This window comes from Jatropha curcas, chromosome 7 (assembly GCF_041381405.1).
Source record: "Jatropha curcas cultivar XTBG-Jc1 chromosome 7, XTBG_Jcur_1.0, whole genome shotgun sequence".
Lineage (NCBI taxonomy): Eukaryota > Viridiplantae > Streptophyta > Magnoliopsida > Malpighiales > Euphorbiaceae > Jatropha > Jatropha curcas.
The window spans coordinates 25892378-25916911 of record NC_143157.1 but is presented as its reverse complement, the minus strand read 5'-3'; the positions used below and the strand labels follow the sequence as shown (position 1 = coordinate 25916911).

General features: G+C 34.4%; 5 protein-coding genes and 1 non-coding gene across 11 annotated transcripts; 4 read left to right on the top strand and 2 right to left on the bottom strand.

Annotated features, from left to right (window-relative positions):
• Nucleotides 1–1798: 1798 nt before the first annotated feature.
• On the top strand, nucleotides 1799–7439 carry UBP2 (ubiquitin-specific protease 2). 3 transcript variants are annotated; one of them, XM_089724168.1, is made up of 4 exons: nucleotides 1801–2023; nucleotides 2627–4805; nucleotides 4923–5418; nucleotides 6967–7439. In XM_089724168.1, the coding sequence occupies exons 2-4, from the start codon at nucleotides 2633–2635 to the stop codon at nucleotides 7202–7204; spliced, it is 2907 nt and encodes a 968-aa protein (XP_089580294.1). In that variant the 5' UTR covers nucleotides 1801–2023; nucleotides 2627–2632; the 3' UTR covers nucleotides 7205–7439. The 3 variants fall into 3 exon arrangements, with proteins under 3 accessions (XP_012071132.1, XP_089580294.1, XP_089580293.1); XM_012215742.4 differs by having other exon boundaries at nucleotides 1799–2023; nucleotides 2627–5418; XM_089724167.1 differs by lacking the exon at nucleotides 1801–2023 and having other exon boundaries at nucleotides 2597–5418.
• A 471-nt stretch (nucleotides 7440–7910) lies between these two features.
• Nucleotides 7911–7992, top strand: TRNAS-GCU (transfer RNA serine (anticodon GCU)). Its single transcript has one exon. It is a non-coding gene; the product is annotated as a tRNA-Ser (tRNA).
• Nucleotides 7993–8157: 165 nt separating this feature from the next.
• On the top strand, nucleotides 8158–11272 carry LOC105633170 (Carbohydrate-binding X8 domain superfamily protein). The gene is made up of 3 exons (XM_012215738.4): nucleotides 8158–8620; nucleotides 8711–8744; nucleotides 10709–11272. The coding sequence occupies exons 1-3, from the start codon at nucleotides 8296–8298 to the stop codon at nucleotides 10935–10937; spliced, it is 588 nt and encodes a 195-aa protein (XP_012071128.1). The 5' UTR covers nucleotides 8158–8295; the 3' UTR covers nucleotides 10938–11272.
• Nucleotides 10656–14514, bottom strand: LOC105633171 (purple acid phosphatase 15). Of its 3 annotated transcripts, none has more exons than XM_012215739.4 (7): nucleotides 14108–14513; nucleotides 13490–13681; nucleotides 12733–13066; nucleotides 12300–12517; nucleotides 12027–12217; nucleotides 11652–11936; nucleotides 10656–11534 (listed from the first exon to the last, which is right to left on the bottom strand). In XM_012215739.4, exons 1-7 carry the CDS (start codon nucleotides 14487–14489, stop codon nucleotides 11415–11417), a joined length of 1722 nt encoding a protein of 573 aa, XP_012071129.1. In that variant the 5' UTR covers nucleotides 14490–14513; the 3' UTR covers nucleotides 10656–11414. The 3 variants fall into 3 exon arrangements, with proteins under 3 accessions (XP_012071129.1, XP_037492596.1, XP_037492597.1); XM_037636668.2 differs by having other exon boundaries at nucleotides 11327–11534; nucleotides 12300–12520; nucleotides 14108–14514; XM_037636669.2 differs by having other exon boundaries at nucleotides 11327–11534; nucleotides 12348–12520; nucleotides 14108–14514.
• Nucleotides 14515–15816: 1302 nt separating this feature from the next.
• LOC105633169 (purple acid phosphatase 15) lies at nucleotides 15817–19689 on the bottom strand. 2 transcript variants are annotated; one of them, XM_012215737.4, is made up of 8 exons: nucleotides 19127–19688; nucleotides 18383–18574; nucleotides 17863–18196; nucleotides 17521–17738; nucleotides 17177–17367; nucleotides 16667–16951; nucleotides 16369–16485; nucleotides 15818–16047 (listed from the first exon to the last, which is right to left on the bottom strand). In XM_012215737.4, the coding sequence occupies exons 1-8, from the start codon at nucleotides 19380–19382 to the stop codon at nucleotides 16012–16014; spliced, it is 1629 nt and encodes a 542-aa protein (XP_012071127.2). In that variant the 5' UTR covers nucleotides 19383–19688; the 3' UTR covers nucleotides 15818–16011. The 2 variants fall into 2 exon arrangements, with proteins under 2 accessions (XP_020534459.1, XP_012071127.2); XM_020678800.3 differs by lacking the exon at nucleotides 18383–18574 and having other exon boundaries at nucleotides 15817–16047; nucleotides 19127–19689.
• Nucleotides 19690–20842: 1153 nt separating this feature from the next.
• Nucleotides 20843–22202, top strand: LOC105633167 (paired amphipathic helix protein Sin3-like 1). Its single transcript, XM_012215736.4, has one exon. The coding sequence runs from the start codon at nucleotides 21048–21050 to the stop codon at nucleotides 22023–22025; it is 978 nt and encodes a 325-aa protein (XP_012071126.1). The 5' UTR covers nucleotides 20843–21047; the 3' UTR covers nucleotides 22026–22202.
• Nucleotides 22203–24534: the final 2332 nt, after the last annotated feature.

Sequence of the window (24534 nt, the reverse complement as noted above, 5' to 3'; positions counted from 1 at the left end):
TTTAATATGATAACCTTGTCAACATCGTTAATGTTGTCAAATCATCCGTATATAGATTTTTTTTATAGTGAATATAATTTATTCTTATTAATTTAGACATTTTATCCCTTTTTTTTTAATTTATACTACCGGTATTTGAAAATTCACTGAGTTGCGACTACAGTGTTCCATTCAAGTAATTACAGGGCTTATATAAGAGATGACTCTCTCAACGTAGAACGCAGCAATTTTCGTACCAAGGCTCGAATTCGAAACTTTTGATAGAAAAAGAAAAAGTCCTAATTACTCAATTTCAATGAACCTTGGTAGCCGTTTTACCTTTTTTTTGTTTTGTTTTTATTTTATTTTTGGTTAATGGTGTTTTTGAACCGATTTGTATTTGGATTGAGATTTAAATTTCTTTTCTTTTTTTTATTTAGGAAAGATTTAAATCTCTTTTCAAGTAAGTTTAAGGACACCTTCCATATTTGATTGTTAGGAATAATATTTGATTTACTTTCTAAATTTGATCATAATATTTAATTTGTCTTTTGAATTTGATTTGTAAACTTGAATTTTCAATTAGAAGATCAATTGAATTTATTTTTTTATTAGAATAAGTGTATAGGAATTTAAGTGTTAATTTAAACACAATTTAAAAATCTAATTATATTTTATCAAAAAAAAAAAACCCATATCATTCACTTACTATTAGCAAGTGAAAAGTTAGACCAAATGCATTTTCTAATTGACAGATTTTATTAACTTTTTAAGTCTAAAAAAAAAAATTATGAGTAAATTATATTTCGCAAATAAATTCATGGATAATTTTAGAATTTTTTTCGGACATTCAAAGAGGATTTCTTCTTTTAAGACATGAGGAGTAAAAACCAAACTTACCTTAGTCAAATAAAGGTGCTCCGATCCTATCTCAACTGAGAAAAACTAAAAACAATAAAATAAAATAAAATAAAACCTGATGAATTGCAATTAATAAGTAAAGGGAAGGGTGGTTTGGTTAAACTGCTTTGTAAAGCTAATTTATATTTAATATTTCTATTATATCATAAAACTTTAATAACAACCAACTTCATTTGTATTTACATTATTTTAAAATTATATTAATATGAAAAAAATTATTAATAATTTTTAATTAATATTTTAAAGTCCATTATTTTTTTAATTATTTAAAAACGATAGATATTATATAATATATATATATATAAATATCACATGATGATTTATGATTAGACATTTATCACTTGTCAGATTGTTTATATATCTATTACTAGATTATATCTTGGTATATGTCTTTTTGGGTACTCATTTGAAAAAAGAAAATTTATTTATCATTTTAAACAATCAAAATATTGATTTAAAATATATAAATAGTTTTTATTTAAATATATTTTATTACTAAAATAAAAAAAATTATTTTTTAATCAAAAATTAATGTTTTTATTGGTCCGCAATAAAAGAATTTCTTTATTATGTCACAAGGTTAAAATATTAGAAAATATTTTTTATTTTAAAATTTTGTTTAAATTAAAATTTTAGACAAAATTAAAATAAATTAATGACTAATTTTTTAGTTATTGAAAATATTGTGTATATTTTAATGAAGAATAGTTAAAAATTATTGGGTTTATCATTTATGGTAAAAAAAAATCGAGCCATGAAATTGTTCCAACGAAACTTCAAAAACTAATAATAATTCACCAAATGAATTGAATCGAGATATAAAATTTTACCCCTCCGTTCCATAAACCCTATCTTTGTTTTACCAGTTACCGCCGTTTTTTTACCTGCGCTTCCACTCTGCGACCCATCTTGTCCCTGAGTTACAGTGTGGAGGACCTGAGGGAGGCCGAAAACCAAAGCCCCTTTAAAAGCTTCAAGCAACTGTCTGTCTCTTCTTTCGCCGTCTGTTCCTCTAACACTGCTTTGTTGGATCCTAATCTCCTTCTAAATCCCTCAATCTTGATGTAATACTTGGATTTTTAACCACTAAATATCTATTCCTCTTCTTCCTCCAGATTTAGAGGTAAAATCTTCTATTCAATATTCTGATATGTTTTGAGTCACTGTTCCTTTTTGTTCCTTAAAATATGGTTGCTTGATGTTGATGTTTGATATCCGCTTTTGCTTTTTTTACTAGATTTGCTTTGAATCACTCGTCTGCACTTTTGAATCCCACATAATTATTTGGGTCCTATGCAGAAGTTCAAAAAAAAAAAAAAAAAAAAAAATTCTATTTTTTGCATAATTTTTGCTATCTTCTTAGTTGCCCATAAATGTTCTTTTAGTTATTTTCATATCCTTGTATGTTCACAGGACATTCAAGGGGTTTATTTATTAGATTTTGGATTGTTGGTTAATGATTATGTTGTTTATGTTTCTCATCGACTATCTGACTATTTGGTTACTTGCTCTGACTATTGGTTTTGTCTATGTAGTACTAGGCTGATTAGCTTGCTTACAATCACTTTTTCGGTTTCTCTCTCTCTCCAGCACATAAGTTTGGTATATGTATTTAGTTCTAATTGGTGGATATGTTGGTTGATTTCTTGTTGATTGTTTGTGGCATTTGCTTTTATTGGTGGTTTTGTTTTGTTAGTGTTCAATGGTTTGTTTATGGATCTTTTAGGGACCAATGGGGAAAAGGGTTAAGAAAAAGAGCCGCTCTTTGCAGAAGGAGAAGCGGATTACTCCCCATTCCCCTAAAATTGCACCTCTACAAAGCAATCCTGGAGATAATATCAGTGATGAAGGAGTTGCAGCATTGAAAGAGAGAAAATCATGTGCCCACCTTGACAAGGGTTTTAATTTGAATAATCTGTCTGAGAAATTTGGGTCTTCAAATCCTTTAAGGTGTGAGGACTGTAGGGAAGGTGTGGCTGATAGGAGAGGAGCAAAAGGAAAGGGTAAACATGGCAAGAAGAAAGGCTCAGCTGATCCAAAATCGGAGTCAAAAGCCATTTGGGTTTGTTTAGAGTGTGGACATTATGCTTGTGGAGGGGTCGGCTTGCCAACAAGCCCGCAAAGTCATGCACTTCGACATAATAGACAAACCCGTCATCCCTTGGTAATGCAATGGGAAAACCCTCATCTTCGTTGGTGCTTCCTGTGTAATACCCTAATTCCAGTCGAGACAATGGAAGAAAGTGGTGAAAAAAAAGATGCACTATTGGATGTTGTAAAATTGATGAAGACAAGATCATCAGAAAGGTCATCAGTGGATGTTGAGGATGTTTGGTTTGGAGGTGGCAGTGTTGCTAGTGAAATCAAAGCAGAAGGCACTGTATCAAACAGCTTGGAGGGAAGAGGTGGTTACATTGTAAGAGGTTTGGTTAATCTTGGGAACACTTGCTTCTTTAATTCGGTTATGCAGAATTTACTATCTATGGACAAGTTGAGGGATTTCTTCTTTGATCAAGATGCATCATTTGGGCCTCTTACCATTGCTTTGAAAAAGCTCTTTGCTGAAACAAAACCAGAGACGGGTTTAAAAAGTGTGATCAATCCAAGATCTTTTTTTGGGTGTATATGTTCAAAAGCTCCTCAGTTTAGGGGATACCAGCAGCAAGATAGTCATGAGTTGCTGCGCTGTTTACTTGATGGTCTGTCTTCTGAAGAGTTGGGTGTGAGAAAACAGATAAATGCTTCAAAGGAAGATGGAATTTCTTTGAAACATGGTTCTACATTTGTAGATGCTCTGTTTGGTGGCCGAATTTCTAGTACTGTATCATGTATTGAATGCGGCCACTCCTCAACTGTCTATGAGCCATTTTTAGATCTTTCCCTCCCAGTTCCAACCAAGAAACCTCCAACTAAAAGGGCCCAACTAGTTGCTAGACCAAAGAAAACAAAGCTGCCGCCAAAGCGAGGGGGGAAGATTCGAGGAAAAGCTAACAAAGATATAGATTCCGTGCCAGCACAAAGCATTTCAAACCCCACAGCTAGCAAGGAGTCTCCATGCCAAACACTGTCGATGGTAGCTCAGGCAGAAAAAGCGGTGGCTTCTTCAGGTGATGCTGCAGGATCAAATTCTGTTTGCTTAACTAGTATGGATGATAAAGGTAGTTTGGTCTCACAGAAAATCTCAACTGCTCCAGATGCTGACAATGACCAAGTTGTTGAGGCTAAAGTGGAGCAAACAGCAGCTTCATTTGACAACTTCACATGGATGGATTATCTTGGACAAGAAACTATAGCTGATGACCCTTATTTAACTTCACAAAAGAATGATGTTTCAACAAGTCAGTATTCTAAGAATATGATTCCAAATGATGGCTTAATGGAGAGTAGTCATGTATTTTCTGTTGACGGGGAGCCAACTCCAAAACTGGACTCTTCTTCTGTGAATCCTTGGGAAGAGGAGGTTCCATTACAGGTTACAAGCTCTGAAGTGCTGTTGCTTCCATGCAAAGAAGAGAGTTTTACTAATGGGGAGATAATAAGAGGAGAAGCTGGGCCCTCCTCTTCTGTTGTGGGTGGACAGGATGAAGCAGATTTTGACGGCTTTGGTGATTTATTCAATGAGCCCGAGGTTTCTTCAGGACCTGTTGCAGGGCCATCCTTAGACAATGAAACTGCAAGAACTGGTTTTACAGCAGGAAATAGCAGTGACTCTGATCCAGATGAAGTTGATAATAGCGATTCTCCCGTGTCTATTGAGAGTTGTTTGGCTCATTTTATAAAGCCAGAGCTTCTTTCTAATGACAATGCTTGGGAATGTGAGAACTGTTCAAAAACCCTGCCGCGCCGAAGGTTGGAAACCAAGAAGAAGCAATCTAAAACTGCGTTAGAAACTATGATAAATGGAGGTGAGACTCGATTCCATAGCCATCTGCCAAATTTAGACAAGGACAACTTACATTCTACTGAAGTCAGAAACCTTCAAAATGGAGATATGAATACTGCTAACATTCTCAACTTTACAGGTGAAAGCTTGAATAATGGAAAGATTGTCTGTTCTAGTCAAAATTGCATAAAAGCTGAAACTAGTCAAACGGATGAGCTAAAACTGAGTGTTTCTCAAAGTGAACAGAAGGGTGACATGACTGTTGCTCATGCAGAGCAATCCCGTTCTTCTACTCTCTATGAATCATGCAGTCAAGAAAGTATCAGTTCTGCTGTTGATTCTTCCACTGTTGATGAGCCAAGTAGCACAGGGTATACAACTGCTAAAGATCAGCTGGATGATTCCCAATTATCTGGAAACTGTGATGCAGAAGAAGATGAAGACAAGGAGAGAACTTCCAAGAAAGTGAAAGTGAAGAGGGATGCAACTAAAAGAGTCCTTGTCGATAAAGCCCCACCTGTTTTGACTATTCACCTAAAGAGGTTCAGCCAAGATGCACGTGGTCGTTTAAGTAAATTGAATGGCCACGTCAATTTCGGAGAGATACTTGATCTGAGGCCTTATTTGGATCCCAGGTACATTTTCAAAACTCCTGTATTTCATCTCTTTGATGACATAAAACATGACTAGATAGAAGCTTAACTACATCCACCCTTGTTATGAAAATGGAATGGCAGTGTTGGGACTTTCTGCTAAGGATCTATGATGTCATAGTTACTAGATCAAGGATACCTTTTGTTCTTTTCTTGTTTGGGGTTGTGTTGTTGTGACACATTTTTGTCAGGGTTCCTCCACTGATGTTCTAAGAATTCCTAGGAATTCCCCCCTGTCACTCTCCCAGAAAGAGAGAGATAGAGAGTTCCAAGGGCAGCCAGAAGTTGCTATTATTAAGCCTTACCAGGCCTCTAAGGAGTTTCTGTTGCAATTTGGTTTTCAATAATTTGGTTTTGTTTGACAGAGTTTAGAGTCATAGACATGGCTGAATGCTCAATATCTTTTGTGGTTGATTGTTGGCTGGAAGTTGTTGGATAGATTTTCATGGAGGTTTTTCTTTTTCTTTCTTTTCTTTCTTTCCTTTTTTTTTTTTTTTTTTGGTTGCTGTTGCGGGATACTGACTTGCTTGTTAGTGTCTGTTGTTGAACTTTTGGAACAAATTATGTGCATCAAAACGATTGGTCTTGCATTAGCTGCTTGTTTATGTTTTTTGTGTATGTGTATATGCATGAATTGCATTATGTAGGCACCCTTTTTGAATTAATTACTGATTACACAGTAGATCGCTTAATATTTAACAGATGCTAATAAACTCATATGACAAGCAGTTTTTGTATTTGGTTAAGATGACATGTGTCCAAATATGTGCAGTTTCTATATACTATTGGTTGTAAAGATTAATGTATATACTATCAAGGGACAGATTAGTCTATGTCTTTAATAAAGATAGAACTTATGTGAAAGCTCTTTTCTCATAGCTGTAGGGATAATACTTAATATGCTTTTAACTATCACTTTCTATGAGTCAACATCTTAGATCTTATGTGCTATATAAAGGAGGCTATAAATTTGTGCAGACTTAAGTTTGTGATTTTTCTTTCTCTTTTGTTATCTCTTTCCTTTTATTACCAAAAAATATGTCTCCTAGTTTATATGCAAGAGGGGAAAAAGAGAAAAAAAAAAGAAAAGAAAAGAAAAGAGGCACCAATTTTGTCTTGCATGTCTAATTCCATGTCAAAAGTATTAAAAATTTTTGAGTATTCATTCAATATTAAAAGAGGTTATGCATATTATAGCACCTGGCTATATGCATTTGAATTTCTACAACCTGACTTTTCCTAAATATTCCAAGTGGAAGAAGCCAAATATCATCATATATCATGATTCTTTGCTTTCCAATTATAGCTGTACATTCTTTCAACTTATCCTCTTTTCTGATTCTCATTTTTTGAGGAATGATTTAAACATAATTTTGATGGTTGCAATTATAATCAACTAATACAGTCAGAGCAATGATCTTCCGATATAGTTTCCGGCTTGCTATTTTAATTGATGGATTATGTACTTACTTTACACTCTGTGATAGTTTGTAATTAATTACAGTGTGCTATATTTTTGAGAATTTGCAGGTGTGTGGACAGAGAGAAATATATGTACCGTCTGGTTGGAGTAGTAGAGCATTTGGGAACAATGATAGGAGGTCACTATGTTGCTTATGTAAGAGGAGGTGTGAGAAGCAAAGGCAAGGAAGAGAATGAAAATGGTGATTCTGTATGGTATCATGCCAGCGATGCCTATGTACGAGAGGTTTCCTTGGAAGAAGTTCTTCGCTGTGAGGCATACATCTTATTCTATGAGAAAATCTGATATTTCAATACTTTTCCAATACATATGATTCTTCTTTGAGATAGTCTGGGGTCAACTAGCAACCCCAAAGAGGAGAGAGAAAGAGAGAGACAAGTTAAAAAAAAAAAAAAAAAAGAAAGATGAGTGTACATCAATTATCATGTATTTGATACCCATTTTTTGACGTGTAATCAATACGGATATGTAAATTGTGAAATTATTTCATGAGAAAAATTCATTCTTGCTCTTTTTTGCCCTTCTTCATGTGCCATTTTTTTAAGGAAAATTGGCTCTTGAAAGATATGTTTTCTATTGATGATGAGACACTGTCATAGTGCGAAGCTTGCAATCTTGCAAGCTTTGTTAAAATGCTAAGCAGTCACCACCGCACAATCCTTGTCCTCCATGATTATGAAGTTCCAAAATACTCTTTATGCAGTTTCACTCGTTTGCTTCTTCTGGCCTTGTGTCAAAAACAAGTGAAATTCCAAGTCAAATTCAGTCTACCATGAATACTTGTATGGAACTCATGTCTGTTCTACCTCGTATATTGGATTCATACAAGAATTTCTCTGATTTAATGTGGCATTTGCTGGGATATACGTTCAATGAATACACCATCAGACAGGAAAAGTAACAATTAATTATAAAACCGGGCAGCTAATTTTCAAATCCTTGTTCAATTTGATTATACATGTTATACTAAATGAAAGCTCTGATAACAACAGTCGCTTTGGCCGAGTGGTTAAGGCGTGTGCCTGCTAAGTACATGGGGTTTCCCCGCGAGAGTTCGAATCTCTCAGGCGACGATCAAATTTTTTGCTCCTATGTATTAGGATCTTTAATGCAAATGATATCATGGCTTCAATCAACAATTTACTTTTTTGGAGAACAAAAAAATAAAGAAAAAGGACACAATTCTCATTCTGGTCCGCTCTCCCGTAGCATTTGCATTTATAAATACCCAACAAAAAGAAAAAGCAAGAAAGAAATAAATAAAGAAGCCTATTCTCTCTCTCTCTCTCTCTCTCTCGCTTTACCAAATAAACCCATAACGCACACATACACCAATTAACTCGCTCCCTATAACACCCTCCCAACTCTCTTTTTCCATGGCAACATTCTTAGCCCAGCTTATATCTATCTTCTTTATCATCGTCATCACCCTTGGCAATATCACTACTCTGCCATTAGCAGAAGGAAACTGGTGTGTGGCAAGAAGTGATGCTAGCAACCAAGCTTTGCAAACAGCTTTAGACTATGCATGTAGTACTGGAGCTGACTGCAGTCCTTTACAGTCCAATGGCCTTTGCTTTCTCCCCAACACCATCCAAGCTCATGCTTCCTATGCCTTCAACAGCTACTTTCAGCGCAAGAGCATGGCTCCTGGCTCCTGTGATTTCTCTGGCACTGCCACTATTGCAAGAACTGACCCAAGTTGCTATCTTTTTCCTTTTTTCTTTATTCTTTAGGCATTTCTTTAACTTATGAGCCACTTTTGTTTATGGGGTTTGTTCTTTGGTGTAGGTTATGGATCTTGTGTGTATCCATCTTCTTTAAGGTATGTTCCTGAAGATTTTGATCAATCTTTCTTTGCTTTTCGTGTTCTCTAATGTGACACAAGTGGATGGTTCTGGGTTCTTCAGCCTTTTAAGATACAAGTTGATTAGAATAAAATAGTTACTTCATCTCGAAGTAATTAATAGGTCCTTTGTGTGTTGCATTTATCCTTAATTACTGTAATTAGCTTTCTTAATCCCCATCTCTCTCTTTAGCAAGTTGTATGTTGTGGATGTATTACACGTGTCTTTTTGCACAGGGTTATTTTGATTTCTCAATTAGAGATCCAACGGTTCATTTTATAGTGGGCACTAGTTTCAATTTGCTTGTCCTATCACAATGTGTTTTCTCTTTTCAATACATTGGTCTCCTCATTAACCATTTGTTGAGCTTAGGTTCAAAGATCATCCGACGGACAGGATCCTCTAGGTAGGATGATTAAATGAATAGAGGCACAGTGAGTCTGTGACTTCTTTTGGTGGGTATCAGACATATCTATGCAAATTTTTGCCTTCAGTCTGACTCTGATATTATGGTATATGACTGCTTTGCAGCTTTCTTTTGTACACAGAAGAGTGTGGGGCTGGTAGGGTAGGGTCCATTCTATTCACTGTTGTTCATGTAATTGTCAGACCAAAGTTTTTACCTTTTGCCCATACTTTTAAAGTTAATTACTCTTAGAAAAAGACTTCGCGTTAATTTGAAAATCTTTTTACTGTTTTTTTTTTCTTGTGATCTGAAAATAAGTAGAAGATGCTTTTTGTGGGTTGATCTATATTTTCAATTAGAAAGCATTATTCTTTGAGTTAAGACCACCTATAGATCCTTAATCACTGTAATTAGTGTTGGTATTGCTGGGGTTTTCTTTTTTCTTTTTTATAAAATTTTCCAGAAGTTGGTTTGAATGTGGAAGTGTTATCATTCTTATACTATCTATGGAGCCATTATTTGAAAAGTTGTTCATAATTTTATAGGTTTATCTTGAGATCCCTACAATAAAGTGCTTAGTGTTTCCGTCCTCTTTATACTTTGGAATTTTTATGGTGAGATTACTCATTGGTCATTACACTATTGTCTCCATTGTGATGGACACATTGGAAATGGTAAAACTTGTTATGGGGAAAGAGGATTTGTTGAGAAATTAGATTGTTTCACTTTCACTTTTTAAGGGGTCCAAGGCAATGCATTTGCTGGTCTTCTTGTGGACTAACAGATCGCCCCTTAATCAAGGTTAAATGTGAGCTGTAAGGGTGCTTCTTAGTACTATATATGTCTTTAAGGGTAGTATAAAGTGCATCTAGAAACATGGTCTTGATAGGAATCCAGATACTGAAGCTGGTTTTCCTCCAAACCACCTTGAAATGCAAAACTTTGCCTTAGCTTTTTCCCCACAGGCATGCACTGCTGGAAGTGGCAACGGTTGGCAAAGATGCTTATAGGTCTTTTTTAGATGCTCAACACGCTTTGCATTTTAGAAAAACGAACAAGAATCCGTGAAGGGTTTGTTTAGTGGTTTAACCACAACAAAAAGTTTCGTTCTGTTCTTCCAAAGGAATTAAGATCTCATAAGCTGGATAGGAATTTCAAACACATTTATGGTTACAGATATATTTGTCTTTAAAATATTAAACATCTTGTCTTGTATCTTACTGGTTTTCTAGATTGTGCTTCATGAATGTTGGATTATATAATACTTCAACAACTCATGTTACTGGGTTCCAATGAATAAAAAATTATCTTTTGTCTTCACATGGTCAATGTTCATATTTAGGATCTTCTGACATATATTATTAAGATGTTCAATGTTCAACTGCTTTTATATGTTCAGTTTAGGCTAATTAAATACTCTTGAATCAAAGAATGCATGGAAGTATTGTCTAAGATCTTTTCTGTAATCTTTTCTAAACAAATATTATGCAATTCAAGAAATCTGCTGATGATACTTGCAATAATTGAAATCTCTAGCACTGCTGGAGGGGGCGCTACTACTCCAACATCAACATCTACAAACAACCCGAATACACCAACACCACCAATGACCACTTCACCTGTAAACGGCGGTGGTACTGTCGGACTGAATCCTGGAATGACTCCATCTCTACCGACTGATAATTCTAAAGCTTCAACTGGTCTAATGGCAGCCAAAGTTATAATGCCTATTTCTATTTTCCTTGTTCTCTCGCTTACCTTTTGATTGAAGCGCCAGTCCTTTAAGCCAGAGTAACAATGCTCTCATCTTGAGGAAGAGGCTTATACACAGTTTTGTTAGGAAGTTGGAGCTGTCATTGTTGCTACCATATAGCTTCCTGGTGTAGCTTCAGATCTTTCATCTCTTTGGTTCTTTAATGAGAAAACTATTCTTGGCAAGCTTCAAACTAAGCTGGTATAGAGAGACTTACACGCTATCATGTAGTTAGCGAGGAATTTTCGGTAGTTAATCTTTGTAGGTCCACAAATTAAACTCAATTGTTCTACCTGATTCTTGTAACTTTACTATTATTGCTAATGTATGAGAGCTCTCATCCATAAGGCATCCTAATGTCAAAAAAGAAAAATCTAATCTCTAGTATATGGTACTTTGAATTTCTAAATTAGATGCACTTATATTGCAACTGATGACAAGTTAAGAGTACGAGGGAGGGGCAATTGTAAGTTTTGTCTATACGACTGATTATCTTTTGTTAACTAGGCACTTCTCAGGTTCCCTTACTATGTAGATGATATCCCCAGCAATTCCGTAGAAATTTTGGTTCCGGTGCCAACTCCACAAAGCATGAGTCTCATTTTTCACCTGTAATGTAAAAAATGCAGGCGCAAGCAGCCTATCAGTTGGCGTTCTGATTTTTGATCTAGAAAATACTAAAAGCAAAAGTAAACCAACAGAGAGAGAGAGAGAGAGAGAAAGGACCTCTAGTATTCCATGACCAAAGCTGCTTTCTCTATATGCACTATACTCAGGCTGCTGATCCCAGCAAAACTTATTTGCAGCAGGACCTGATGTAAAATTGAATGCACAGAAGCCACCAATATCTTCGTCTGCCGTAGCGTATGGCTCGGGACAATTACCAGGATCATCAGCATGGCTAATTGCCATGTCCTCCCTACTACCACCATCACCCACCGTAATGTAAACTGGACCACACGGATCCAACTTGAAATTGTACACTCGGTTCAACCTCTCATATGCATGAACCTACAGATTAGTTTGGTATGAAATAATGCACCTGCATCTCATTTACTTAGAAATGCTTAAATATTGTTGTTTTTCGAGAAGTAATCTTACATGCGCATTGAAGACTATGTCAACACCATGTTCATACAGCAAATCCTCCATTTCCTGTTTCATACATTCTGCTTCTCTATAATGTGCCTTGAAGGTGCTGTACCAAGGAGGGTACCAAGCGGCCACCAACCAGGGAGTCACTTCTCTATCAACATTATACAGGTCTTCTACCAACCAGTTGAATTGATCGGCTGCATTAAGAAGTCCATATAATTAGGCTGGATACATTCACAGCATAATATGGGGTAAAAAAGGACAAATTGATGAATTTACATGTTTGATCATAGGAAACGTAAGGACTGAGTATCACAAAATGTATACCCCCAGCATTGAAAGAGTAGTACAGTGTTGATGATGAGCCACTTTCTTCAGATGGGAAAGCAAATCGATAACTATAAGCAACAAATATCTGATCTTCAGCCTGTTGTTCGATTTCATGTTTCCCTCCTATCACCATTGTGGGAACATTAGCTAGAAGGGGCTGCATAAACCTGCTGCCAATATGCAGAATTGCATTAGCTACAAAACCATTATAAATTTTTATCAGAATATAATTTTTAAAAATGTAATAAGGAAAGATGAAACTACTGCACTGATGGGCGTTTTGACGAAATGGAAAATTAAGTAATATTACAGGCTCAATTCTGTATGAACTTGCTATATTTGATTTTTGAGCTTTGAATATTATTAGAATTAGTAGTTTGACCTTCCCCAATAATCCCAACGCGGCTGGTACGATTCATGGATAGGAGTTTGTGGAAATGAGCAAGAATAACAATCAGAACTGGTACCATTGGCGAGATACATATCAGCATAACTTATACCCCCAACCAAAATAACAAGTTCAGGATGGTTACTGAGCAAGTAGCTGAGTGTTGTACTTGTATTGTAAGTGAGACCTAAGTCTCCCACCACTGCTATTCTGCTGGGATAAGTTGTGGGACTGGAGACTGGCATAGTTTTAAAATAGAACACATCACTCATTTCTCCTATATAAGGATCTCCACATTGATATTGATATAGTGTATCAGGTTCTAGTCCTGCAAAAACACATTATACAGTGTGATTGCAAAAACTTTTAGGCGTTTCGGATGGTTGTTTGCTCCCTAAATCTAAAAGTCTGTTTGGCATTACTGTTTTATTTTTATTGAGAAAGAGCACTATCTTGAAAATATTGAATGGAATTTATAAAAGTTTGCTTTTAAGATGTTGAAAACTGCTAAACAATACTCCAAAATTGTAATTTTTTCGAAACATCTATTTTAACCTTCATGCCAAACAGACTCTTAGAACAATAATCTAGTGAACAATTCAATTAGAACTAAAAGCAAAAGAAACTAAAATATTCGCTGTGTTCAGAAAATGATGATATCAGGAGTTCAAATATTGATCCAAAGAAATTAAGTAAACACCTTATAACCATAGCAAGCAAAGTTCTTGAACAGAATGAAAGTGAGAACTACCTGTGAGGCGAACATGGTGTATAATGCCAGAAGTATAGTTTTGAACATCTTCAAAAGGATAAAGCTGATTATAAACAAGTGAATAGCCAGTTGCCTGATAATCAAGAGGCAATCCTGAGATTCCATATACGACAACACTAGAAACAGATTCAGGATCTAACTGTATTATGTTATAACCAATTTGGAAATCCCCTGTAATTCAAGTTAAGTAACATCCTCATCAGATTAAAAGAATTAAAAACAATACAAAGCCAGCAAATTTGTTAGTAAGTTACAAGTTTCACCATTCAATCTTTAATACTAATAATTCTATGCCACTGGCCTTAAAAGACCTCAAATTTCCACCTTAAATTTGAAACAAAAAAATTTTTAAATATTTAATCTGTTACTTAACTGCATGCTTCTACAGTTAAGTTCTTAAGAGCACAAAACCCACTAATTTTCATACCAAATATCCTCTTTTCATATTTAACACAAAAATTCAAACTTTGACATCAAGATTCAATTTTTATGCACCATTATCCTGTGATGGTCAATTTTTTGTAGAAAAGACAAGAGAAACTCACGATAATTAAAAGCAAATACAATAATAATAATAACAGTAGCCAGTAAAGAGACCTGTTACCCAAGAGATCCAAACAGAATCATAAGTTGAAGAGAGAGAGACAGAAATTTGTTGAGGCTCAAAACCTTCGACATTCTTTTGAAGCTGAGGGTAAGTGTCTGGTAAGTCTATGGCATTTCCATGGTAGGTCTTGTTATCAAGAGGGACAGTTACAGGCTTGAAAGGTCCTTCAAGAGTAGTAGGAAAATCACCATGAACAATGTCTGAAATGCATACAAACGAGGAAAAAAGAAAAATTCTGAAAATTGAGACCATATCCATTTCTTGGGTTTTGCTTGAAACAAGCAAAGAACTGAATTTAAAGTCACTAGCTATAGCAAAAAAAAAGGTTGGGAAGAAAATATATGTAGAAAAGGTCTTAGCCAATTTAATCATTCTCCCCTAAAAATATGTCTAATTTGAGTTTCAAGCAAAATGTAATTAGTACTGCTGAATCATAAATTTTACTTAATTTTTATTTCCTAATTTAAGAATAATAATATCCCACATTTTAATTAATTAATTATTTTAAAAGGTTAATTAATAGTAACATATTAATTGATGAGAATATGCACTAAATATAACTAAATAAAAAGAAAAAAAAATATTTTCTTTTAAAATGGAAAATAAAAAACAAATGGAAAAAAGAAAAGCCTATCTTCTTGAAAGAGGGAATTTATCATCATTGACCAAATGAAGTTCACGGGTTCTTAGGTTGCTGAGAGAAATCTGAATGTGCATTTTTGTTGTTTTCACATGTTACCAGTGAGAATGTGACAGGCTGAACAAGTGACGATTACAGATTCTGGACCTGGATCACCGTTTAAACTTGTAAATTTTTTATCCAGAACATTAGCCCTAGCCATACAGTATATTAACATTTTATTTTTTCTCTTTGAAAAATATTAATATTTTCTTTCTTTCAATGTAAAATGAAAAATAGTCTAAAGATATATAATTTTTTTAAGTGATAAATTGTTTTCTCCAAGATTATGAAATTAAAATATTGATGTTGGATTGTTGGGACTTGGACCAAGTGACTACAAAGGCTAAAAGACAGAAAACGAAAATATATTTTTTTTAAATTTCGAATAATTCATTTTCTGTTATTTAATTATAATTTTAAAAGTTAATTAAAAACATGTAAAATTTTTATTATAAGACTGTAAATTTTTATTCTAAAAATGAGAAAAATTACATAAAAATGATAAATTGTAAATGGCTATAAAAAACGGGCGGCGGCTATCAATAATTAATAAATTAAAAAAAATACCCGATAAATATTTTCTTCTCTCGAAACGTGGATGACTTAATTTTCCATTCCATTGAAAGTTTTTCTTTTTTAACACCCCAAATATCAAATATTAGAAAATTATATTTTCAAAAAATTATTTTTGGTTAGCGGAAACAAACGAAAGCCTGATTGCATGATAGTTACTTTTTATTACAGGCTTTTACTTACCAAGCTATGGAGGCTACTGGCTTAATGATGGGAACTAAATTATTAATAATTTATTCTTATTTAATGGTAAATTAGTTTTCATTATTAATTAGTTTTCATTATTAGTTTTCATTCTTATTTGATGAGATGGTAAATTATATGGCATTGTTTTTCTTTTTCTTTCTTTTTCACACCAGTCAATTTTTCAGCTTAGCAAGTTGCCAAAAGGAGAATGTCAGGGTCCCCAATCTTTATAATATATCAAATGTATGGCTTTGATTCATCTTTATAATATATCAAACTTATCGTTCGAGAACCGAAATGTACAGTCCAATCTTCTCAATCTTCATTGTTCTTTTTGTGCTCCTCGATCTGACATCAGAATTCATGGAAAGACCTTCTACTGAAGGCAGGACAAGAAGAGTTTTAAAAGAGTTACTTTCATAGGTTTGATGTGAAAACTTGCGCCCAAGAAAATCATAACCCCTTGTGTGTTAAGAACAGAACATTATTCTGCAAGTATGAGAAGAAGATTATGCGTTCAACTTGTAACTATCAGAAAAAATCTCACTCAAACTTGTTGCAACCATGCTAATTCACTTGTCTTAGTCATTGAGACACTACTACAACAGTATTCCATTTTTGAAAAAATGATATAGTGGTGAAAACTAATCCGCATTGGATAAAAATGCTAGAATACATCTTATGAGATATTCAGTTATTATCGGTTTACATCTTAGGTATACAGTTCAATAAAGAATAAACTGTGGTCAATAGGAAAACCATGTATTTTTGTTAATTTGCTTAATTTTCTATTCTCCAGAGCTTAATTACCTTTGGTTCAACAGGGCACCTCTCAGGCTCTCTTACTATGTAAATCTGGTCTCCAGCAGTACTGTATAAGTCCTGATTTCGGTGCCAAGTCCATAGAGCATGAGTCTCATTCTTGACCTGCAATGTGGAATCTCATCATTAGCTTGCATTCTTCAACAGCAGTACTGAAAGAAATTATCAAAAAGGTATGTTCAAAAGTTTTCATTTCCCAGCTCACTGTCTCAGCAAGTAACAAGAGAAACAAATGTAGTATTTATGAGTTTTTAGACAACATGATTACACTAACACAGAGACTTACCTCCAAAATCCCATGACCGAAGCTACTTTCTCTGTATGCACTATAATCAGGTTGCCGGTCCCAACAGAATTTTCCTGCTGCTGGGCCTGATGTAAAATTGAAAGCACAGAAGCCACCCATGTATTCATCTGCTGTGGTGGATGGATCAGGACAGTTACCAGGTTCATCAGTATGTGTGATTGCCATCTTCTCTCTATTTCCACCATCACCAACTGTGATATAAACGGGCCCGCAAGGATCCAAAGTGTAGTTATAGACCCGGTTAGACCTCTCATAGGCATGTACCTGTTGATCATTGGAAAGGGATCAATTCCATCCTCCTCTGGTACAAAAGAAAAATTTTATTCCTTTCCTATGTATCAGCAAATGCAGTATATTTTTTTTGCTCTAAACCATCAATGGTTTGATGGTACCAAGAGAAATTCAGTTGAGGAAAGACATTCTTTACTGAAATTTATAAAAGAGCTGCTGACAAAAACAAATCACTTTCAGGCAGAATTTGACGCTTACATGTCCATTGAAAATCAGGTCAACGCCATACTTATACAGCAATTCCTCCATTGATACTCTCATACACTCTGCTTCTCTGTAATGTGATTTGTAGGTGCTGTACCATGGAGGGTGCCATGTGGCCACCAACCATGGAGTCACTTCTCTGTCAACATTGGCTAAATCTCTCTCCAACCACTTGTATTGATCCGCTGCAGAAAAACTGGACCATCTCAGTTTACTGTATCTATCAAACAAAGGATTTGTCCTCTTACTGTTCTTAAATAGAGAAATGCAAGTCACTCCACAAAGATTTGTCCAAATAACAGGTAAATATCTGGAAATGGTTTGGACTGATATTTTACCTGATTTGTTGTAGGAAATATAGGCACCCAGCATTATGAAATGTATTCCCCCTGCATTAAATGAATAGTAGAATGTGGAGGGCGATCCACTCTCTTTAGATGGGAATGCAAATCGAGAACCATAAGCAACAAATGTTTGATTTTCAGCCTGTTGTTCTATTTCATGGTTCCCTTCTACCACCATAATTGGAACTTTAGATATTACAGGCTGCATGTATCTGACAACAAATATCGCATGGTAATTATGAGTCAGAATCCGCTAACACTGACCATTTTCTCTAATCCATCTAAACCCACAATTAATAATAGAAGAAATGAATGTCTGAGAAGTTGCTTTCTTACCTTCCCCAGTAGTCCCATCGAGGCTGATAGGTCTCATGAATCGGAGTTTGTGAAAATGAACAGGAATAGCAATCAGCCCCAGTTCCGTTGGTGAGATACAAGTTAGCATAAGTAACATCTCCAACCAATAAAATAAGATCAGGATGGTTGCTAACCATATGCTCAACTGTTGAAGTTGTATTGTATGTGAGGCCTAAGTCTCCCACTATTGCTATTCTGCTGGGGTAGCTCTTGGGACCTGAAGCTGGCATAGTCCTAAAGTGAAAAATATTGCTCACCGCTGCTGTTGAAGGATCCCCACATTGATAATAGTATTGCGTGTTAGGTTTCAAACCTGAAGAATGATATAACAATGGCATAAGTCCGAGCCTATGTAGATAGACAAATGGGGCACACATGATTTGGAAATTTAACTGCTCAATATCATATAAATTCTCTATCTTGATTAGAAGCCAATAGAGATAATGCAAATAATAAAGAGAGGAGAATAGTACTGTGATAAAATATGCGGTGATTATACCTCTAAGACGAACATGGTGTATTATACCAGAAGTGTAGTTTTGTAGACCTTCAAAAGGATACAATTGACTGTAAACAAGGGAATGACCAGTAGCTTCATGATTTAAACGAATTCTTGACCTTCCATATCGAACAACACTAGCTACAGTTTTTGGATTTAATGGTTCTATGTTGTTACCAATTTGATATTGACCTGAAAATTTAATCCATACAACACCAATTAACAGCCCAGCACAGAATAACTAAATGTATCAAAAAATGTATTAATACATTAAATGTAACAGCAAGTTCCTTAGAAAACTTTGTAAATTTGGAGCAACCCAGAATTAATTTCATGCACAAGTTAATTCATACATTAGTGCAGAAAAAACTATTGCAATTAATGCATACCGAGTTACCAACTTTGTGTGGGAGCAGAGGTTATTTATCACTGATACACAAAAATTCAATCATTTGGACCACCTTCATTTCAATAGTTGACTTCACAAATAAAGAAAACGAAATTTAGTGAATGGAACAATAAAAAAACCATCTCAATGACTTAAACTTCTTGAACTCAAATAACTGCCAAAAAAAAAAAAAAAAAAAACAATTTTCTTCTAAGAACCCAGAAAGGAAGCTAGTTAAACTCACATAGACATTCAAAATCTTATCTTATCATATTAAATAAGATCAAGCCAGAGCACCAAAGTGAAAATAAATAAATAAATAAATAAATAAAGAAGATAACGAATTGATAACAGACCTGTGATCCAAGATATCCAAACAGAATCATGGGTTGCAGAGAGAGAAACAGAAATTTGCTCGGGCTCAAAACCTAGAGCCTTTCTTTGTACTCTAGGGTCTGTATCAGGCAAATCCACAGCATTCCCCCGACAGCTTTTGTCAAGAGGGATTGTTACCGGCTTAAAGGGTCCTTGAAGAGTTGTTAATATATCACCAAGAACAGAACTTGAACTTATAAGAAAACAAAAGCCGATTGCGATTAACATCAACCCCATTGAATTGTATTTGTGGGTTTATCTCTATTTGCATGAAAAATCTGGTGAACATGAAAATAAGAGAAAAAAAAAAGGTGGAAAATAAATTGTCATGAAGGGCGAGATCCATTGAAGAATATATATAACGGGCCGATGATGTAAGAAAGAGAAAGAGAAAGAGAACGCAAATATGGAAGGAAAGATTGGGTTTTATTTGTTTATTTGCTCGTTGAGAGGCAAAGGGTGGCGCTTCTCGTTGACATGTATGAGCAACGCATGGACTCATATGTAAGATTTTTGGATTGTTGTTTTATTCTGTTGTTGTCACTGCAAGATTCTTGTTTTGAGATCAACTGTGTTAACTATAACTTGTTTTTTTGGGCGGTTCGGTTTATACTCCGCAATAACTCATAGTTGGTTGTATGGTAATTAAAATAGGATTTTTCCTACCTACACCAAAGAGAATTTTTAAAAAAAATTATTACTATTTTATTTATTTTTAAATATGTGATAAAAAAATATATTAATTTAATAAAAAATTATTTATAATTGATTGAATGTATGCACTGGATACATACACCATGCAAGTAAATCTTTCTCTGTTACTAATATTATAATTGGATATTATGAACGGTTAAACTAAACCGAACTTTAATATTACCTAATTGATAAATTTTAAAAAAATATTAATTGTTTAGTAAAAAAATTTGTATATTAGTAATTACAAAGAGTATAATTATTTTTTCATATGTTATTTTCTATTTGAATATATTATGTAAACAAAAAATATTATAAAATTTTTTAAAAGTAATACTTAATATTTACTTATCATTTTTAAATAATCATGGGTGAGATAATGTGAAAATATTAGTTTGACTGTTTGATAAATAAGTATAATTTAATTTTTTTATTATTTTGAGATTAGTGTAATTCAAATATAATAAATGTACAAATCAGAACCCAAGGAAATGCTTATGTGTTAAAATTTCAAAGGAGAGTCATTTAGAAAATTAATCTTATTTAGGATCTATTATTTTTTTTTTTCTGAACATTCAACACCCTAAATAAGATTAGTAATATTGCTAAATTAGCAGATCCTAAATAAGACATTATTTTAATTTTTTTTTTCTCTCAAGAGATGGGTTAATTTTCTTTTCTATTTATTTTAAATTATAGCAATTTCAATTTCAATTTTAATTTCAATATTAGTAGAAATATAATATTGTCTTACGTATATACTTCTTATTTTGTAAGTCCACTTTTTTACTTGGGCCGGTATCGCAGCAGCCGAAAACTCTGAGCTTTAAATGAAAACTTAGGCCCGAACATGGTCCACTTATTTACTTGGGCCGGTATCGCAGCAATTTAAAACTCTGAGCTTTAAATGGAAACTTGGGCCGGAATATGGCCCACTTAGAGTAAAATATTCCCGTTCTAACTCTCTAAGCTGAAAGAATTCCAGTAGCCGCTAAAAGATTTCGTTTAAATCATAAAATTGGCGATTTAAGTAGACTTTCACTCGGTATTTCTAATTTTCCTTGACGCATGAGGTTTCCTTTTCCTTCTTGAAACCTATTGGAAGTTACTAGTTTCTTTATATGAGACGGCTTTGAATTACCATATCCATATATATCTGCATAAACAACTCGATCCACTCCACTTCTCTTCTTCCAAACTAAAAGAAAGATGAAGAGATGCAGAGACGGAACAACGGAGAACCACAATAGCTATGAAGAAGCTGTAGATTTTGTAAACAGGGTAATGCTTAGGAATGAGTCTATTTTCAAATCTCTCGTGAAGATTTTGAATTCATACCAAAAAGAGAGGTATGCGGGATCAAATCATGTCTACGATGAGGTTGTTGCACTGTTAGTAGACCATCAAGATTTGCTAGACCAGTTCTTTGCTTTCATGTCAATGGAGTCTTATAACAAGCAAAAGATTCAAAAACAAGGAATCGGCTTTTTTAGGAAAGTTGAGAAGAAATTATCGCTTGAGAATTATATGGAATTCTTGAAATGCTTTTCTTGTTACAGCAGCGGAAAGATTCAAAAGGGTAATTTTAAAATCGCAGTTGCTAATATTATAGGTGAATCTAGCAATCCGGAACTAATGGAAGATTTTAGGGTTTTTATGAAGAACTGCGAGAATTTTTATGGGCTTTTGAATAAGGGGGAAAAGAAAAGTAAAAAGATTACTCCAAGTTATGGAGTTGCTCCAGAAGGGTATAATTGTAATGCTAATCAAAGAAAAGAAAATGCAGCAGAAATTTTGAATGATAACTGGGTATCTGTGGGTTCATGCACAGAATATCAGTCATGGAAAAGGGGGAGAGATCAAGATCAAGAAATCAAGATCATGTGCGAAGATGATAGGCATGAATTGGATATGCTAATGATTTGGTTAAATTCTGCTGCTAAATTTGCAGAGGAATTGTGTAAAGGCACTAAAGAAACAGAAGTTGGAGGAATGTCAAGAACTCACTTCTTTAGATGTGTTGAACATTTATATGGTGAAAGTGGGCTTCATATATTGGAAATTTGGCAAGAAAATCCTAAATCTGCATCTGCTGTTATACTAGCTCGCCTGAAGGAGAAAATAGAGCAATTGACAAGTTTTAGTGCAGAGCTTGAAAAGGTTTGGGCTCGGGCTCAAACGCTTTAAGAATTTTTTTCTGCTACAGCCAAGAAAATAGATTTATATTTTATGTACTATAATGTCGTGATTAACAGATAATGGCTATGATTAGCATTTTGTTTTCTACAACAGAATTACTTTGCCAATTAGTGTATGCTACTTGATGAGTTTTTCTATAAATATATACAAAAATAAATTTCATAAGTTGGTCCTTTTTTTGTTTTCTTATGGTGGGTATCCTCCTCCCTCGATATTAACAGTTTGGTGGAAGGCTAATCTCTTTTTAGGCCGAACAATAACTATATTTAAAATCCTTCTGCCCTTTCCAAGTCTCACGACCAAGTGCAGGATCTGGAGAGCTCTAGCTATTGTTCAAGTTTTCTGGGGTTGATTAGTTGGTCCTTTTAATTGCATTTGACAATTCCAATTTCTGATCAATTTTTAACAAAATGGATGGTTGCAAGAAAATAAATCTATCTTTGCTACATTTTATTTTTAGATGATCTTTGTGACATTATTGTATTTGACTTTTAATTTCCCTTGATATCATTAAAAACATGTTATTATACTGATATAAATAATAGCATACTGATATAAAATCGGTAGAAAAATTGTGGACAGATGCAAAGGCTTGCCTTTGACTGTAAAAACATTGGGAAATTAAGCAACCTCCGCACGTTATGCAAGTTTGAATTGATCATTACGAGTTGTCCCATTTTGAAGCGGCAACGCCAGTCCCAATAGCATTTGATTGGTAAGCGCTCCATGAGTCTCAGGTCTATCTCATTCTGCATTTTACTCGTTTCAAGATATCATCAAAATATGTATATACTTGTTTCTATTTCTAAGAACTCTCTTGTTTGTATTGAGTTTCGAGATTCTATTTATTTGCAAGCAATCTGTAATTCTACATAACATTTTTATAGATTGTACTTTTTTGACAACTTTAGATCAACAGGAGGTCAACAACTGCTGCATATTTCTATTATGCTACTGCAGCAAGAGAGGATGATGTGGTCAAGACCAGTTCTTCTGCTAATTGACGGCAGAGGTTATTTTTTCCTTACTTTTGCAGCACAGAAAGCATTTCAGCTGCTTGTTTATGCAGTTGAACTTAGCTGCACATCTTTGCAGCTCTTCAGTGCTCTCTGCTGGTTCAGCAGGAGGCATTAAGGCAATAGTGCTAAGAGGTAAGAAACACTAAACCCATTTCTTCTCTCAGCTTAAAATGGTTGTCTACCATAGTTTAGTTTGTGTTCAGACTTAAGGGATTAAATCAAATATGCCAAAAGGTTGGACCTCACTCTACTTTAGTGTTATTTCTAAAAGTTCAAATGTGCAAAATGCTTCTTTAAGAAGTCTCCTTTTTGCACCTTTTGTATTAGTTGAATGTCAAGCACGCTAAAACACTATCACCTGAGTAATCCTAGAAAAGGCTTATTGGCCATATCCTGCAACAATAAACTGCATGCTTAGGCATATGTTTGGTCAGAGAATATAGAAACTAGGTGAACTTCTGTAATTAAAAGCTGAACAGATACTAAATTTCTGAGGCTACAGTTCTCGTTGCGATCTAGCTCACTAGCTGACAGGAATCTCAAATGCCAAAAGGAAACCATAACTACCATACCCTACACGTAAAATTTTACTGCTCTTATAATGAAGTATTCCGTTGATAATCATAGGTAGGAAGAGGCAATCGAGTGCTAGTTTTCACTAATTAGGAGGGTTCTAATATATTCCACAATACTACAGTTGTTCAAGTGTTCCTGTTCTTACTATTGCAGTGTATCCTCCTCGTATATAGTCAAGGAAGGTTTATGATCTGAGAAAGTACAATTAGATGAAAAACGTACTAAAATAAAGAAACTGGTAAGTGTTTGGCTCAAGGATTGCATAAGAAAATAAGCATCAGCAACGTTTTGCAATCAAACCACTGGGAATGAGTAGACTGTGTTCTGTACAGGATCTGATAAGTGGCTCTATTTTCATTTACACGCACAATACTATAACATAAACATTTTTCAATATAATACTGATTAACAGTTTTAGTTTACTGATTCAACTTGCATAAAGCACCTAAGAACCCCTAGAAGTTTATTTCCTTTAGGAACCTATCATAATACAACAGATTGATGAATAGAATCAGTTGTAGCTTACTTTTATTAATAACCAATCCTCTTGTTATAAAACATGCAATTGCTATTTGCTAATTCTTCTTTTAATTCTTGTACTGAACATATGAGATGATAATAGAAATTTCCAAATTTTTTAGCATGAAGTTGTTGACCAGTGAGGCTGTTAATATATTAGCCTCTCCATTGACTGGCCTGCCATTTGCAGCCGGCTCATTGTATATTTGTACAAATAAATGGATATTCATATTTCCAACCCCTTTCCTGTAAAACATGTTTGGTTCTGATCTTATCTTCTACAGTTGATTGAGATTCTTCTTTTCAATTCAAACCTGAACTTTTGTCACATATTTTTGTCCATTGAAGGGGCTTAGATAGCTCTAAAATAAGACACCTGAATA